The sequence below is a fragment of the Pocillopora damicornis genome, chromosome 14 (genome assembly GCF_964200805.1).
Source record: "Pocillopora damicornis chromosome 14, jaPocDami1.2, whole genome shotgun sequence".
In the NCBI taxonomy this organism is placed as follows: domain Eukaryota; kingdom Metazoa; phylum Cnidaria; class Anthozoa; order Scleractinia; family Pocilloporidae; genus Pocillopora; species Pocillopora damicornis.
The window spans coordinates 8375573-8391631 of NC_142683.1; the positions used below are offsets into that span (position 1 = coordinate 8375573).

Below are 16059 nucleotides of genomic sequence, written 5' to 3' on the forward strand. Positions count from 1 at the left end.
GTCAAACATGAGACCTTAAGATGACGTTCTCATGGTACCACTAATTTGATAGTGCAAACGGACTTTCCATGCACTAATTTGAACCCAATTTGGAAATTTTTAGAACTTGTTGGGATACAAAGCATTCCAATTGTTTCATAATCCTGAACCTCGACCAACCATCACCCATAATACCTTTCAGTATTGCTGTGAGCGCCGTCACGCTTTTGTATGAAAATTTCTCTTGAGACATCTGGGTGTATTGACATGGATCGCGTTAACAACATTTTTAGACGGCTTTCATACAAAAGTTAATTGATCTGTTTTGCGATTGTCTTGAAACTATTTTTTTTACAATAGCAAACGAAATCAAAACTATTCTTTTGACTAAATCGGACTCGATAATGAGAAAAGATGGATGGGAGGTGAACATTTCACAGTTTTGTTGGGGCGAATAAAAGGGAAGTTTTGCACACTCAAGGTTCCTGTAAGGTGGCATATTTCCTCCATCTCTGATCAAGATCACAGGTGTCTATTGGTGAAAACAAAGACCGCTAGCATCCTATGATAGAATATTCCAAGATTGCAATGCATGCTCACCTAGGCGTCTTTTTAGAGAGCATAAATTAGCAAGACCACCCCCTAAATGGAATTTTTGTCCGTCGCCGACGTTAGTTTGTGTAAGAATCCAAGATGACGCAGCATTTTAAGCATTTGAAACTAGATTTTATTGATATAATATCAAGACCTCGTGAATGTTTTTTGTCAGCTCACGCTCAGCGACCTCCAACAATAGATTCAATTCAGATTTTGCAGTATCGTTTTCCGTGTTTAATGTTTTCCTTAATAGCCCATATCCATACTCATATATTCCTCCTCTTCCTCTTCCTCTTCCTCTTCCTCTTCCTCTTCCTCTTCCTCATTGTCTCCTCCAGGCCGATCCATGTCTCCCCTCTTGCATCTATTAATACATCTCCTCCACCTGTGGCCACGGACGTTAAGGCAACCATCGAGGCATTCTTCGTTGCCATATGATTGGCATCGCTGTCGACACCATTCCTGACACCGCCACATACAAGCATCTTGGTCCTGATGGACTTGTGAATCAAATATGTTTTCCGGAGGTGGCATTTTGTCAGCATATGCATGTTCTGATCGAGCAGTCAATCGATGACTCCTTGGGCCCATCTTCTTCTTCTTCTTCTCCTTGGGCTTCTCGGCTTGTGGATCAAATAGGTTGTCCAAAAGGGCCTCCTTTTCTGGTTTTTCTGTTTCTGCTTGGGAGGCCAATCTCTTAGTGTTCAAAGCTTTACCTGGCTCAGGATTTTCCGCTTGTGGATCAAACAAAGGAGTTCTTTTGTCGGGTTTTTTTTGTTCTGCTTGAGGGAGGAATCGTTTACTCAAAAGCGCATTGTCTCTTCTAGGTTCAAACAAACCGACTGAGACCACAGAATGGATATAGGACTGTGAAGCAATGAAAAGGAAAACGGCTGCAAAACGAATAACCCTCATCTACAAAAACAAAAGAAAACATTACATTTGCACGGACTGTTATGGGATTATGGAGGATAAATGACATGTTTCATGGAAAAGTTGCCGCTAAACGGTGAAAAGACTGTCACAAAAGGTTCGCAGGACGACGAACTTGTAAAACTTGTTAGTTTGAAAACCACGTTAGACGATTAAAAAGGACAATAGCCAAGCCACTTTTCACGAAAAAAGATGCTTCTCAGAAATCACGTGAAATCCCCCATCGCAACCTCAGAAGCATTGCTATAAGTAACTATCATTAGATTCCGATCGACTCGTTGGTAAAAAAGTATAAGAAAAAAAATAGAGAAAAGACAGAATTAGATAAGCAACACAAACTTTGAGGCTTTCACGAAAACGAAGATTTCGACAAAGGTGATAAAGCTCTAAATAGCTGTTTTTTAAAGAATTTCATACCTCCAGTTATTCACTCTGCACTGAATTGAGGTTTTCTCTATGCTGTGTTCCTCCTTCCCCGACTTTCTCCGGATACAATCTGACAAGGTTTAATTTCTAGCGCTCAGCTTGGCTTCTTTATACTGTTGTAACGAAAGCGCAATTTGTCTAAAAAAATAATATTTATTTACCGTCCTCGTAATTGTATGAAATATGGTCAACTGAGACTACAAAAAGTCTTTTAAAGAAAACTTCTTTAATTTTTTTTTCATCAAAATTAGATAAAATGCTTGATTGAAATCGTCCTATGACTCAAAAGTACTAGTGTCAAATTTCCGGGTCAATTCTTCAGCTCTTTTTTCACGGGCACAATAGGGAACAGTTTCTCATCAAATGAGAAGGAAAACGATTAATTATCAGGATAATTTAGAAGACATCTTTTGTCCAGTTGTCTATCGCATCGGCAAATATTTATTGTGTGGAAAGTCTGAACATATATGCTTTCATGGTTACGAAGGTTCTCTAACACGGTTTCATTGACTAATTTCAGTGTAATTTTCTTACACTGAAATTCACTAAAATAGATCCATATACCGCCTAACTTCGTTGTAAAGAATTTATTTTGCATATTTTTGGCGCATTCTGGTAGATTTCATCCAAGAACTATCTTATCAAGGAAAGTTTTTTATATCCTTTTGAAAGTATACGAGTGATTCTTCATCTCTTCATAGATTGTCGACTAATTTCCTAGTTACGAGCACGTTTGACATGTGTTTGATTTGATATTCATTTCTGTCTATTGATCTCTTAAAGGAAGTTGTTGCCTATCATCAGAATTTTGCATGGGTGAAATTTACACAGTTCTACTAAAACTGAATTGTTACATTGATCAACATGATGTTTTTATCCCTAGCAGTACAGATACAAAGCGAGGCTCTTGAAAGACTTTTCTTTCACAGGGCTCTCAATTATACGGTCAGAACAAAGGCGTAGTCATGGACAGGATAAAACGAAACTTAATTGAGGTTTTTCGGTTATTTCCTCTTTTGTTACCAAACGAAGGAAAACATTGTGAAGCTCTATTGTGGCAAGAGAAAATCTTTCTCTAGGAAATTAAAGTTCTATCTTTTACTTTACAAACAAAAGAAACTGACAAAAACATAGAATATCTTAAGAAGTGCATTTGTGCGCATACCAAGTAACCAGGCTGCGCTCAATGTGCGTGTGAAAGGAAGGAAATAATTAAGACGAATTATTGTATCGTGAAATCATAACCAATTTCCTCAAATGTCATTGGTGCATTAGTTGCTTTATTTTTCACTAATCATTCTGTGACGCTTGCGACGAAAGAGGAAACTTCGAGGGGTGTCGCTATGCGTGTTTTCTAAGTGTCGCTGAGGTGGGGACTATTTTACCGGTCGTAGTGAAACCACGAAAACCAAGATGACTATGAACGGTGTTTATTTAGATCACGATCACGATCGTAAACTGAAATTACAATAATATTATAACGAATGCATGAATCTACTTGAAGTGGTGCGAAAGGCATGAAAGAAACGCTTTACGTGCCTATGTCGATAACGCGATTAAAATAACAACAATTAACGTGAATTAACATAAACAAATCATAAAAGGCTAAATTAAAACTACTCGAGATTCAAAGATCGGCTACACGATGACCATTTGCGGCTGATTAACAGCCCAAAGACTAAAATGTGGGCGTTACTGTGTGAGCGTCTAGTTATTTCAAAATACTCCTTTGATTTCAAGCTAATTAGTTGTACTGTTGTACAACACAGTACATATGTGCGCTATCGCCCAAGGTGAAAAACTAAAATTAAACATATTGATATAAAACTAACAAAATCACTTACATATCGGTCCCGCTTGTGCCAAGGGTTTGGAACGAAAGAACGAAGTTACTGCTGTTCAAGGCGAAATCTTGCGAAACTCTGGCTTATAGGGACACTAACTTAGCTTTTATATGCGCGTGGTGACGCTAAAAGATCCGATTACAAACCAATAGGGAAAATATAAACATTGTAACTACGATCATAACTAGGCACACAAAGTAATTGACAATTGATCTAATAAAAAAAAAGGCTGTTCTTTTGTTCGATATCCTTAACACATTCTTAGAATTGTAATCGGACAGTGTAATCGGACAGCTGGCTGTAATCGGACAGGTCAAGCAGCCAATCATACTTAGTCCTTTCGGTCAAATCCACCAATCACAGAATTGTTCACAATAACCATAGCAATAATCATTTATCCAAAGTGGAATTTCCAAAGTTGAGGAATTTTTTACTTAGACATTGTCTTCACTGCACATGTTTGTCCTAATGTATTTGTTGTTTTCGGAAATTGTAACAGTTATAGTTAATTGGTAACAGGACTTAATTTCGTCTAATTCTGTCTGTAATCATACTCGTGACTGCATAATTAAAACAAATTGATCCGATTGCTTTCAGTACTAATTTATTTGCTTCTATACTTTATTGAACAACTATTGATGTATTTGCCAGTTATGCTTCTTTTTATAATTTAACAATATCTAACTATTTAGTTTTTAATTTTCTTTATAAATTGTAAATAATGTTTGTTGATGATTGACCCGCCTCGAATAGCAAATTTGCTATCTGCGGGTCAACATAATCTAAATTATTTTGTAAGAAAAAGAAAAATAAAGTGTGTGTAAGTGTGTCGTGATTGACAAATTGGACTCCCGCTTCGCAGTCGTCCAGCCACTCTGGAAAGTTTAAAAGTAAAGTTTATTGATCGTGACCCTTTTTACTACACGCACAGGGTCAAAGAGGCAATTCATATAGGACTTCACCCTAACAACATCAACAGGGATAGTGGAATAGAAATTCCAGAAGCGTGGATGCCCACGATCAAAAATACAACAACAGGAGAGCCGTGCGGCAGCGGACGCCCGAGGAAGCAAATCGCTGAGTGAACAGCAAGGATCGAAATGCACCAATCAGAGCTGTTGAATAACAACTAATCACAGCAGAGCATCATGCTTTATATGATCACGCATGACCAGTCGACTCATCGCCTGAAGAAGACTAGCAGAATGCAATCGAAACGTCGCGATCTACATCACACGTGACTACATCGTGAGACAAACGAAAAATTTAGCTTTTATCGTCCGATTTTGTTATCACTCGTATGATTACAGACCGAATTGGACTGCACTCGGTCCTGTTGCCATTACATTAATTACGGTACTACAAAACAGGCAACGTTAAACTTTTCTTTCATATCAGTTTTAAATGTGAGGGGATTTCTGCTTCACAGTTGTCCAATGTAACAGCTTCTTAGTTCACACAGCCTGTGACTGGACTTTCTCGCACTCTCTAAGATTCTTCTCCCTTTAAGAGTAATGAATACAAAACTACCTTGGTGAGCATGGGCATTTACGTTTTGAATCGGACTGGACGTTTATTAAAACCATATCATGAGGCTCACCTAGGGGGTGGGTGCCTATTTGGGGAAGGGTGCTTCTTAAAGCATGGGCGCTTATTGGAGGAAATACCGTATCTCCTTTGTTTCAACATTTCCTGAGGGTGGGGGCACATTGTTTGGGAATGACAGGCAAAGACTGGGAAAGATAGTGGAGCACTGCGCACAAAAAAATTTAAAACAGAAATAAACTGCTCCTCGGAATGCAATAAAACGAGGTTCTGTTCGTCGATTAAATTGAAAAGTAGACTTTGACATAAACACTCAGACGTGTTCTACCAAACGTTTTCTAGTAACAAAGATTTTGAAATTTTTTGGAAGTTAATTTTAGCTCACATGACAGGTAATTGAGAACAGAACTACGAAAACATTTCCTGCCCGCCTTTGCATCTGGAAAATGCCTTAAAAGAGTAGATCAAAAGCATTTTCCTGAAAACAATTTTGGTTACGGGCAAAAGATCACCCTATGTCCCCTCCCATTCAAAGTGAAACGGTACATCCCAAACAAAGGGCTTGGTTTGACATGGGAAGCCTGACTGATATTACCATATTTTTACAGCCACTGAGGTCACCATCGATTGATTGACTGAATTCATAAATTAGAATTAAATACTAAATTTTGTTATGATTGAAGGGAAAACAATGTTTGGCGTAGCTGCTGTTGGAGCGTCCGTAATAGTGGGTTATGGCCTTTACAAGTATGTACAAGGCAGACAGAGTGCTCGAAAAGTAAAAGAGGCTGTCGATCAGATGGTAAGGCGCGTAATTTTCATGATTCACGTTTACCTTGAATGGTTATCTTCTAATGCGTTGCTCGAAAGCGGTAAACAAACGTGTTTCGGTCCCATTTCTTCTTGGCTAGCTTTGCGTTGTGCTAACCACATTGAAAGTTATTGTTCATAATTTTTCCCCAAGACTACCTCTACTTTTTGTAACTCCCTAATTTCTGATAACAACGGAAATAGGCTTTTAATGTATCACTTCTGTTCCTTTAAAAATGTATTAGTCAGTTTTGGTTTAATCGATAAATTTATTCTTGTGGCTTTTTATCTCTTACATCAATCAAGTTTTTGCTGGTTGCATGTCATCCCCAAAATTTGTTCGGAACGGCTGTACATATACGCTTCACTAAACTGATTTAAGTTGTGTTAGAACTTGCGTATTTTTCACTATTATCCTATATCTGTTGGCAAGACTCAATATCAAAGAGCTTTTCAATACATTCCAAACAGGTCAATGTAAATTACACAGAATCCAAATGATCAACTAAAGATCAGACTTTGATCAGCTCAGGGCTCTAGCGATTGAACTCCAGAGTTAATGGGTTTATTTACCTATAAGTTTTATGGGTAATTTTTGTATTAATTCTGTCTTGTAGCTCTGCCAAGGGATTTTTCTTTTCGATTTTTTCCCAACAAAATCTTAGCTCTTGTCCACACTCTTCTGCACTAGAAATTAAAGCCAAGGTTAACTTTTGATCCTAGATTAAAGTTGACCCCTTTTCCAACAACCTAGCCCTGGGTATCACAATGCTGTGTTTAATTTTTACAATGTATTTTGAAGTGACCTAACATGCTACAAGTAAAGCTGAGGAATATATAAGCAATAAAATTCATCTGGCGCAAACATATGCATAGATATTTGTCTGTGGATATTATTTGTTCAAAAAGGGGAACAGTTTTCTAAGGGTGAGGCTCAAGGAAAAGTGTGCCCTTCAAGGAATGCAAAATGTCCAAGGACAAATATGGGAGCCTATTTTCTTCCCATACAGAGGCAGTTGTGGTTATCATCCTTCAAATAATTTTGCTAAAATGTTTACAAATGTCGTACTGCTTACTGCATTTGCTTTTCACTTTTCAGTGTTCTCCGGTAGGACTTTATGAACAAAGAAACATGTTTCTTTTTTCTGTAACAACCCCAAAATGGCCCCTTATCTTGAATATGATTTTAAAGGAAGACTTATTGTAGTGGACATAAAGTTTTGGAAATTGGGGAATATCACTTTGGGTGTATACTCACTAATATTTCCTAGTTTCTGCGGGGACGTATTCAGTTGCATAATGCTTTAGACCAATTGTGTGCTAGGAAAAATATTTGATGGATTATAATGGTTGTTTACTTCATAGAATCAACATAAATGGGGCAGTTTTGTATGTGAATGCTATCACATTAAAATTGTAAAATATGTTTTGCTGAGAACTTCAAGGTAGTTGGCACCCTATCCTTGGTAAAAAGGTACTGAAATAAGAGAGACTCTGTTGTTTGGTACATGAGAAATGGAGTAATGTTTTGATGAAATGTTACTATAGGAGCCATTCAATTAAAGACCAAACCACCGTTATTTGAAAAATATCCATTGACAAGCTTTGTAAGTTAATGGAGGCCAAATGAACTTGCTGTTATAAAGATAACTGAGATGGGTAACATGACTTCTAGCCTTGTCCTGACACAGTGGACTATATGTTATCCCATTCAATTTTTTCCTTGATTCAGGGGTACATTTTTTTTTTCAGATAAAAAGCATTGACAAGCCAAATGTTTATATCAGGAATTATGTTGGTGTTAGAGAAAAACTCAAGAAACTCTACGAGGGAGGTCCTGAAAAGCTGCAGGTTTGTGATGAATCAAGAATGATCTTATGATTTGAATTACCAAACAATCTGAAGGGTTTTGATAGTCTATATTCCAACTTTTGAAATATAATTTGATAATTTACTCCTGACATTTTACAGATAATATCAGACTTTGATAAGACTCTCACAAAATTTGTCATCAATGGGGAAAAAGGCTGCACAGTGTATGGTAAGTCTTGTTATTTTAAAATTTCAGACTGTTATTTGTTATTTCAATTTTTTTTAAATTATACAATAGCTCATTTGTAGAAATACTGTGTTGATACTATATTATAACTGAATCAGTACTTTTTAATAAATAGTTTGTTGGTCCCTTTTTGTTGGGAATTGAATTAAGAAATTACCTGGTCAGCAAAGTTGATGTGGTTTTACAGCTGACTTTTTCCTTTTAACCATTTATACCTAAACATCAATATGCATATTCTCTATATATGTATTGTCCTCTATACATTTCCTAAGGTGCTGATAAGGAGAATTTGGTGAATAGTCAAGAACTTTTTAAATTTACAATCATTTCCTTTTTTTTTGTGACCTAAATGTGTGATTCCGGGGTGATGTCATAAGAGAAAATTACTGTATATACTAGCCACTCTTAGGGGCTAAAGGGTAACAATGTAAAAAATGTGTTATGATGTAAAAAATGTGCCTACTTTGATCTAGTCCCAGACAGATTTATCTTTAATCTTAGGTGTGATTGAGAGCTCTAAGCAGTTCCCAGAATCATACAGAGAAAAGGTGACCTGTTTTTATGTTCATAATTGATAAGTTCATTCCCTTTGGTCCTCTCCTTAACAACATTTTTTGCATGTTTCATTTATTTAATGGAGCACAATCACAAAATGGGTCTAAACTTTAGTTGAGACATGATAAATGATCAAACATGTTTATTGAAAATATTCCTATCATGGCTATGTAAAGCAGTCACTTGTGGAGCATCTTTTTAATCACTGCATTTCAATAAGCTGGTTCTGAATTACCTTTACTATTTCTTCAATTTCAGGCCAAACAACTTAAAGAAAAGTACATGCCAATTGAATTCTCACCGTATGTACTTATTATTTTAATAAATAATTTCTGTTTTTATGTACTAAAGACAACAGAGAAATGATATAAATACAGATATTTATTTGCCATCTAACTCCAATTTATTTTGACATTTTAGAGACCTTTCATCAGCTGAAAAAGAACCCCACATGATAGAATGGTATGATGTGTGTATTGGAATTGAACAGCATTGTATAGACATATATATAATTGATATGTTTCCTTAATGATGGTGATGCAAACCAATGTCAATTTATGTAAGCTGGAGATCAAAACTTTGGGCAAAATAATATATAGTATTAACAATTTTATGTGGCTAACATTCAATGTTCGTGACTCCTGGTTTGTAACAAGTAATTCAATAACTGTCATTATTAGCATTTAGGGCTATTATCATAAATATTTTTAGTTTAACATATTATGATAAATATCTGATTTAAACAAACTATATTTCTCTGAATTTGCATCCATACTCTCATAAGCCCCTTCCCCTGAATAAGCACTCACCCCCTAGATTATAATTATAAACATTATACAGCACCCTTCTTGATACAGTAAGTGTGATAGGTTAAATATTTAAAGAATCAAGAGATTCTTAAAAGTTTGTGATTCTAACACGAACACTCAGATGGACCAAGTCACATGGGTTACTCACTGAGCTTGGTTTGAAGAAGAATGACATCAGTCAGATGGTAGAAGAAGCACCAATTGCACTGAGGTTTGCATTTAGTTTCTTAAATTTTAATCTTTTATCTTGCAGGTGGACAAAAGGAAATGAACTCATTATTGAGCTGAATATCAAGCAAAACCAAATACCTGATATAGTAAAAGATGCACACATTGCTTTAAGGTACCACAACATACAATACACAATACAGTTTGTGCAAGTTTTGTGGAATGACTTTTGCATTTCCACGGAAATGAAAATTTAGAAAAGTTGTTCCAAGGTCATTAGTGTTTAAAATCCAAGTTGCATAGTCAGCTCTGAATGGGTGCATTCCCAAGAAGTAAGTGAAATTTAGGAAGAAAGTTTAAATCTCACTTTAATTTATAAATCATTTGCCGTACTAATTTAGTGGTGTTCAGTCTGAATAAGCAACTACAAATAAGTGATACCAAATCTAATGTTATATTGGTAAACAAGGCCCTGGTGAACATGTCAACATCACTGTCATTTTTTGTGTAAAATATTAAAAATATTGCTTATTCCAAAGCTCTAGCTGTAAAGTATGCTTGATTTTAAAGTTACAGCAATCATCTCCATGCGTCATGCACTTAGATGAAAAGATCACAACTGACTTATCTCATTGTATGTGCTTCACTTGGAATACTGTCTACCTGTATTATATTAATTTAAAAAGTGACATGCGCCCTAAAATAACTGGATTACATTCTGTGTATTTGGATATTTCTACTCAATTTAGAGATGGTGTGGAGTGGTTCTTTGTCAAACTTCATGAGAAGAAAGTTCCTGTCCTTATCATATCTGGTGGTCTTGGAGGTATAATTTGTAGATTATACCCGTGCTTGTGTTGACTTTACACCCACATAAGCTGTTTTTATTATGCTTTCCTTTAAAAATTTTGGTAACTGTTTACTAGCAATTATCATGCAAGGAAGGAGATATTTTTGGAATCGATGTTCCAGGGTTTTCATAGCTAAGTTGTTAGAACTATAGACTCTGAGTCAACATTATATCATTGGTATTACATGGAGAACAATTTGCATCTGTAAAAATAGATTGACTTTTATTGAATTCAGTCCTTTTCTGTGAAACATATAACAGGTCATATAACATGTGCTTCTCCATCTTCTAGTTTGTATCCACTTTTCTTTTCAGATCTAATCAAAGAGGTCATTGATCAACAAAGTACTCTGTATGACAATGTTACCATCATTGCCAACTTCTTTAAATATGAACAGGTTAGGAAAAACTATTGAGTGGTTGAAAGGTTTTAAAGAGTATGAAGAGATAATTGGGGGGGGGGGGGGGTCCAGTGATCAAATGTCATATGATGATTGTACTCCTTTTCTTTCTGCCCTAGCCCTGTCACACCATTTTTTTTGTTTAATTTTTGCACTAGGGAGTGATGGTAGGTTTTAAGGAGGAACTTCTCTTCAGTAACAACAAGAAAGAGAGAACTAAAGACCTGCCATACTTTGACAAAATTAAGGTAAAATATATTCAAATAAAATATGTAACATTCCCTACCTACTGTAAGCTGTAGGAATGAAAAATAAATAATACTCTATCTCAGTGTCACTGAAAGCCTTCAAGTCAAGTGCGCAGTAAATAAAATAATGGCATTTTATTTCCACTTACATACATTATGATGCCTGCAAACCTTCCACAGAGATACCAACCCAGATAAATAAAAGATTTTAAGATATTTTACTGTATATTTTTTTGTAAATCCCATCCCTTCTTCATTTGGTGTAGGACAGCTTTTTCCTCGTTGTACCCCTCAAACTAAAATTTGTTCTATTATGGACTGAGTGATAATAATTGCATATTAATTATTTTGAGGTTAAAAAATGTTGCATACCGGCCATTTTAAAGGAAAACCTAAACAATTTCAGAGGAGGCAGAAATGTTTTTCCTCTTGGAGAGGCCACGAAGTTCATCCTGTTTCTGGGAGACTCCTGGATAATCTTCTGTTGTTGGCTTCTTTGCTACTTAATTTATTGTTTAAACTTTTTAAAAATATTACTGGTAACTTTGAAATGAACATGTGAGCTGCATGAGAGTTACTGTAATAAACATCTGGTTCACTGAATTTTATCAGAGTGACTGAGACATTACATTAATTAGCTTAAAAGTGTTTCAGTTAGGTGCCCCCATGGAAAACCTGAAATTTTTTTAAATGGTTTCATAGGAACGTACAAATGTCATTGTGATGGGAGACCTGCCAGATGATGCTCACGTTTCAGACAGTCCTAAATACACTGAGGTTACCCTAACAGTGGGTTTCCTGAATGAGAAGGTGTGTTGTGGGTATGAGAAGGACTGGGGTGTCTGGGGTGTTCATTTAAATGTTGGAGAAAGGTTAAAGAAATTTAGAGTATGTCCTTTAGAACTGTCAGTATTTTAGAACTACATTTAAGAGAATCTCAATGGTCAATTAAGTGCTCTGATTTAAGTGATGTAGCGATTCTTATTATTGAATCTTTTCAAAGGATAAATTTCTTTCATTTTCTCTAAATTTCCCAATTCAGGTCATAAGAAAAGACAGGCTTATTAACTAAATGGTGTAATTTGATGTACTGTAACATGTAACTCTCCTGTCTAAATTGCAAGGAAATGTATAACAGTCTGTCAGAATTACTGATTGGATCTTGGGAGTTACAGTATTAAGTAGCCACAGGTTTTTTTTTTAATTTTTATTCATCAATTTATCTTTCTCTTAAATGTTAATTCCAAGGTTGATGAACATTTGAGTAACTACATGGATGCCTTTGACATTGTGATTGTTGATGATCACAGTATTGAACTTGTGGATCTTCTTCTAATGCCAATCTTGAGGGCCTAGATGTCATGGAGAAATTGTTACTCTGAAGAGATTTCCATTAAGTTAACGGAAGATAGATTTGCACCTACAGGGGTTTGGGGTAGTTTAATGAATGAAAGAATTAGTATGGAATGCAAGGTTTGGTTTTAAGTTAGATATTAGGTTACAGTTGTATTTAAGTTTTACTGTTTGTTACTAAGGGTGTCATTGAAGTCAACTAAACATTTGTGCAAGAGACATTCAGTGGTTCTTTACAATAAGAGCTTGTAAGGAGGGGGCTGTTTATGATAGAACTTTGATAAGAACTTTGCTCTTACATAGAAAAATAGCAGTCAAGGAGAAGCTAAAGAAGGCTGTGTTTGGGTAATTTTGGAAGTTAGCAAAGTAAGATAAGATGCTGTCAATAGTACTGTTTGTGGTTAATAGACAGGGCCAGGTTTTTCAAAGCTGGGTTGGTATACCCCAGGTTAAGTGCAAAATTTGATTTCAGATCTCAAAGCTTCAATAGAAAATTTAAAAGAAAAAAGAATTTGATTATTGGATGCTCTACAAAGAATAGAGAAAATTATCCCAAAAAGGCTTTTGAACAAAGGATTAAAGAAACCCACATAAAAAATTTAACCCTGGGTTAGCATTAACCAGCCTTTGAAGGGGGTGGGTCTGAGGTCTGGTATGATGCAAGGAGAGAGTTAAAATGTATCATTGTAAAATGATGTTTACAGGAATCAATTTCACTATTTCACCATGTATTCTTGCTCTAATTTACTTTGTAATTCTGGTAAAGTTTAAGATCTGAATTAGTTTGCCAGCCATTGGGGGATTTTTCAATTCATTTGTAAAATTGGTAGCTAAGTAGTAAACACTTCATTGTCAGTGGGTACTTTTAAAGCACTTAGGGTGACCTTAATGCTGAGCTACAAGTATTACCAGATATGGTGTAAGAATGTAAGAGTAAAGGAATATTTAATGAAACACATAATCTGTGGAAAGGTACAATGTACAAGACATTGCTTTATAAATGTAACTTACACACCTCACGATGTGTCTCTGATATTAGAACTCAGACAAAATCTCAATCTATGAATCAAAGCTTGTGTTTATTGCTCTGTTCCTGTGACAAAAACTTGTGAACATTAGTCCTCAGCATAATTTGGTCCTCCTGAAAAGCAAAACATTGCCCTCTTACCCAGCAAAGCATGCACAACCCACATAATGAAGCTCCATCAAACTTTTTGTGCCACATGGTACATGTACCTACATGTACTTAAAATGTAGCTTACAATGAAAACAACAGGAATTTTGTGTTGTTAGTTAGAAGTTATTCCTGTTACTATGCCAGCATTTTAACATTCTATAATTTAATAAACTTGGCAGGACTTAAACATTTCTGTCATTTTCTTTTCACTTCTGGTCACCAATATTGCAGTCTGTGTCAGATTCCATTTATTTTCCAACAGAACGAACAAATGTTTACACCAATTTTCTTGGCAGGTAATTCCTACACCTCCTCTCAGGAGAATGCCAGTGGTAATAATTTAAGCCACAGCATAAAATATGGCTTGCTCTCCAATTAATTCTCTGGCCAAATTTTAATCCTCTGTTGTCCTTGATTTACATCAAGTTCCACTCTTTCAAGTAACCATCTGAAAATCAAGAAGAATTCTATTCACTTAAGCTGTGGATACATTATGTAAGTTGAGCTTTAGTTAATGATCAAGATTAGTTTCAACAAAGAACCTTTGGTCAAAGGCATGCAAATAAAAGACGTTTGGAAAGAGCCACTCACTGATTGTCTTCTGTTCTAGTAGCAAAGGAGTAAAGATTTCCTTTTGCTTTACTCCCTCTGACTGGTATGACCACCTTAAATAAAGAAAACATTTTTAAATCAGATCTTTGTTGGTTGAAAAATTATATTTGTGCTTAGCGCATCTGACCTCATGATGAACAAATTTAGAGGAAGTTTTTATTGTAGGGTTGTGTCTGTTGCAACTAGGCCATTTCTCCAAAACAAGTGATTATAAATTACAACAAGGTTATGAGATAAACGTCAATTTCAGAATACTTCTCTATCCTTTGCACTCTTTTCTTTGTAACAAAGAACTCTGATATACTGTGAATTTCTGGAAAGTTGTAGAGTACTCTTGTGGAAAAGTTGCTTTTCTTTTTCTCATTTGAGTAAAGGGTAGGGTTATATCAATTGAAAACATACATTCAACAGACCTATGTTCACCAGAAAGATCATTGCATGCAAACCTTTTGTATTTGTTATCTTTCTAATGACCACAATCTTTTACCCACCTGAGCAATATCATGGTTAATCATGATATCTTTCCGTGAGAGATTCATGTAAGTAAATCTTAGAGGTTCTCCAAGAGTATTTGAGGCAAGTTGATGATCTCTTAGTAACTGAACTGATGCTTTATAATAGTGTTGAGATGCTATATTTGCTGAAAGATAACAACATTGTCTCAGTAAGTTTAAACTTTATCCAATTGAACTACAAGTAATGTGCAAATCAAGGACACTGTACAGTTATTTGTGCAGTCGATCATTTTTTATTGTAAAAAAACCAGCTGACAGGTTGCACAATTGGATCCAGAGTAGTTCAAATGATTTCCAGAAATCACTCAAATGTTACCAAACCTGCATTTATTATTTCTCTGGTTCTTTATTAGTTCAAGAAATCAATAATCCTTTTTGCTTTATCCCTTGTCAAATTGGTGCAAATCACTTGTAAAATCATGAATCCACCCCTAGGTGGCATATAATATAAATTAGTGGGATAATAAATAATTTATGGAACATTTGTAGTTTGTACTCAGCAATACTACACAACGTTGTTAAAATCTTGATCTAACCTTAAATTCTCTTAAATAATTTAAAAGGAAATGTGTAGTAGTTAGAGGGGAGAATTACAATCATATCTTAGAAGTAAAAGGGTTTAATAGAACCTCAACAATTACGAATTTTAATTAGATCTTAAAGAGATTTCCACCTTCGATGTTGGAATTTTGTAATTCAGGTTTTAATTTTCCTTATTTTCAAACTCACTTCAATAACAATAACACCCTCCCTAACAAGAGGGAATGTCGTGTATATTGAGTCATATACACAACAGCCCAGGACCCCTGTTCGATGTCGCAGTTGAAGTGGAGTGGGACAAAAAAAGACAAAAAAAATAAAATTTTTTACCCTAAGCTAACTCACAGGGACCAAAAACTTAGAAACTGAAACGAAGTAAGTATGCTGTCGAATAATAATAGTGCTCACCTTGAATTTTGTGATGGAAGAATGCTGCACCTGCAATAGAAATAACAGCGCCGGATATCGCTGCCTTTTTTAAAAAATTCGCATTAAACATGGTGTTCAGGAGCTGAGAGCACTAGATATAACCACCCTGTCGTTACAAAATTCGGCCTAAACATGATGTCCAGGAGCTTGAGGAAGGGAAGCACATGTTGGAACCACTTCACCCCTGAGAGCAAGGGATAGACTGGTAC

At 35.6% G+C, this 16059-nt stretch overlaps 3 protein-coding genes across 3 annotated transcripts; 1 reads left to right on the top strand and 2 right to left on the bottom strand.

Annotated features, from left to right (window-relative positions):
* Positions 1 to 683: 683 nt before the first annotated feature.
* LOC113677373 (uncharacterized) lies at positions 684 to 3994 on the bottom strand. Its single transcript, XM_027194190.2, has 3 exons — positions 3780 to 3994; positions 1927 to 2048; positions 684 to 1491 (listed from the first exon to the last, which is right to left on the bottom strand). Exon 3 carries the CDS (start codon positions 1489 to 1491, stop codon positions 823 to 825), a length of 669 nt encoding a protein of 222 aa, XP_027049991.2. The 5' UTR covers positions 1927 to 2048; positions 3780 to 3994; the 3' UTR covers positions 684 to 822.
* Positions 3995 to 5851: 1857 nt separating this feature from the next.
* Positions 5852 to 13639, top strand: LOC113677344 (cytosolic 5'-nucleotidase 3). The gene is made up of 12 exons (XM_027194160.2): positions 5852 to 6126; positions 7887 to 7985; positions 8106 to 8175; positions 8695 to 8741; positions 9007 to 9050; positions 9169 to 9210; positions 9811 to 9900; positions 10475 to 10551; positions 10891 to 10973; positions 11135 to 11224; positions 11927 to 12034; positions 12473 to 13639. The coding sequence occupies exons 1-12, from the start codon at positions 5998 to 6000 to the stop codon at positions 12578 to 12580; spliced, it is 987 nt and encodes a 328-aa protein (XP_027049961.2). The 5' UTR covers positions 5852 to 5997; the 3' UTR covers positions 12581 to 13639.
* Positions 13634 to 16054, bottom strand: LOC113677345 (cytochrome c oxidase assembly factor 1 homolog). The gene is made up of 4 exons (XM_027194162.2): positions 15830 to 16054; positions 14858 to 15006; positions 14346 to 14419; positions 13634 to 14202 (listed from the first exon to the last, which is right to left on the bottom strand). The coding sequence occupies exons 1-4, from the start codon at positions 15918 to 15920 to the stop codon at positions 14130 to 14132; spliced, it is 387 nt and encodes a 128-aa protein (XP_027049963.2). The 5' UTR covers positions 15921 to 16054; the 3' UTR covers positions 13634 to 14129.
* Between the last annotated feature and the right edge of the window lie 5 nt (positions 16055 to 16059).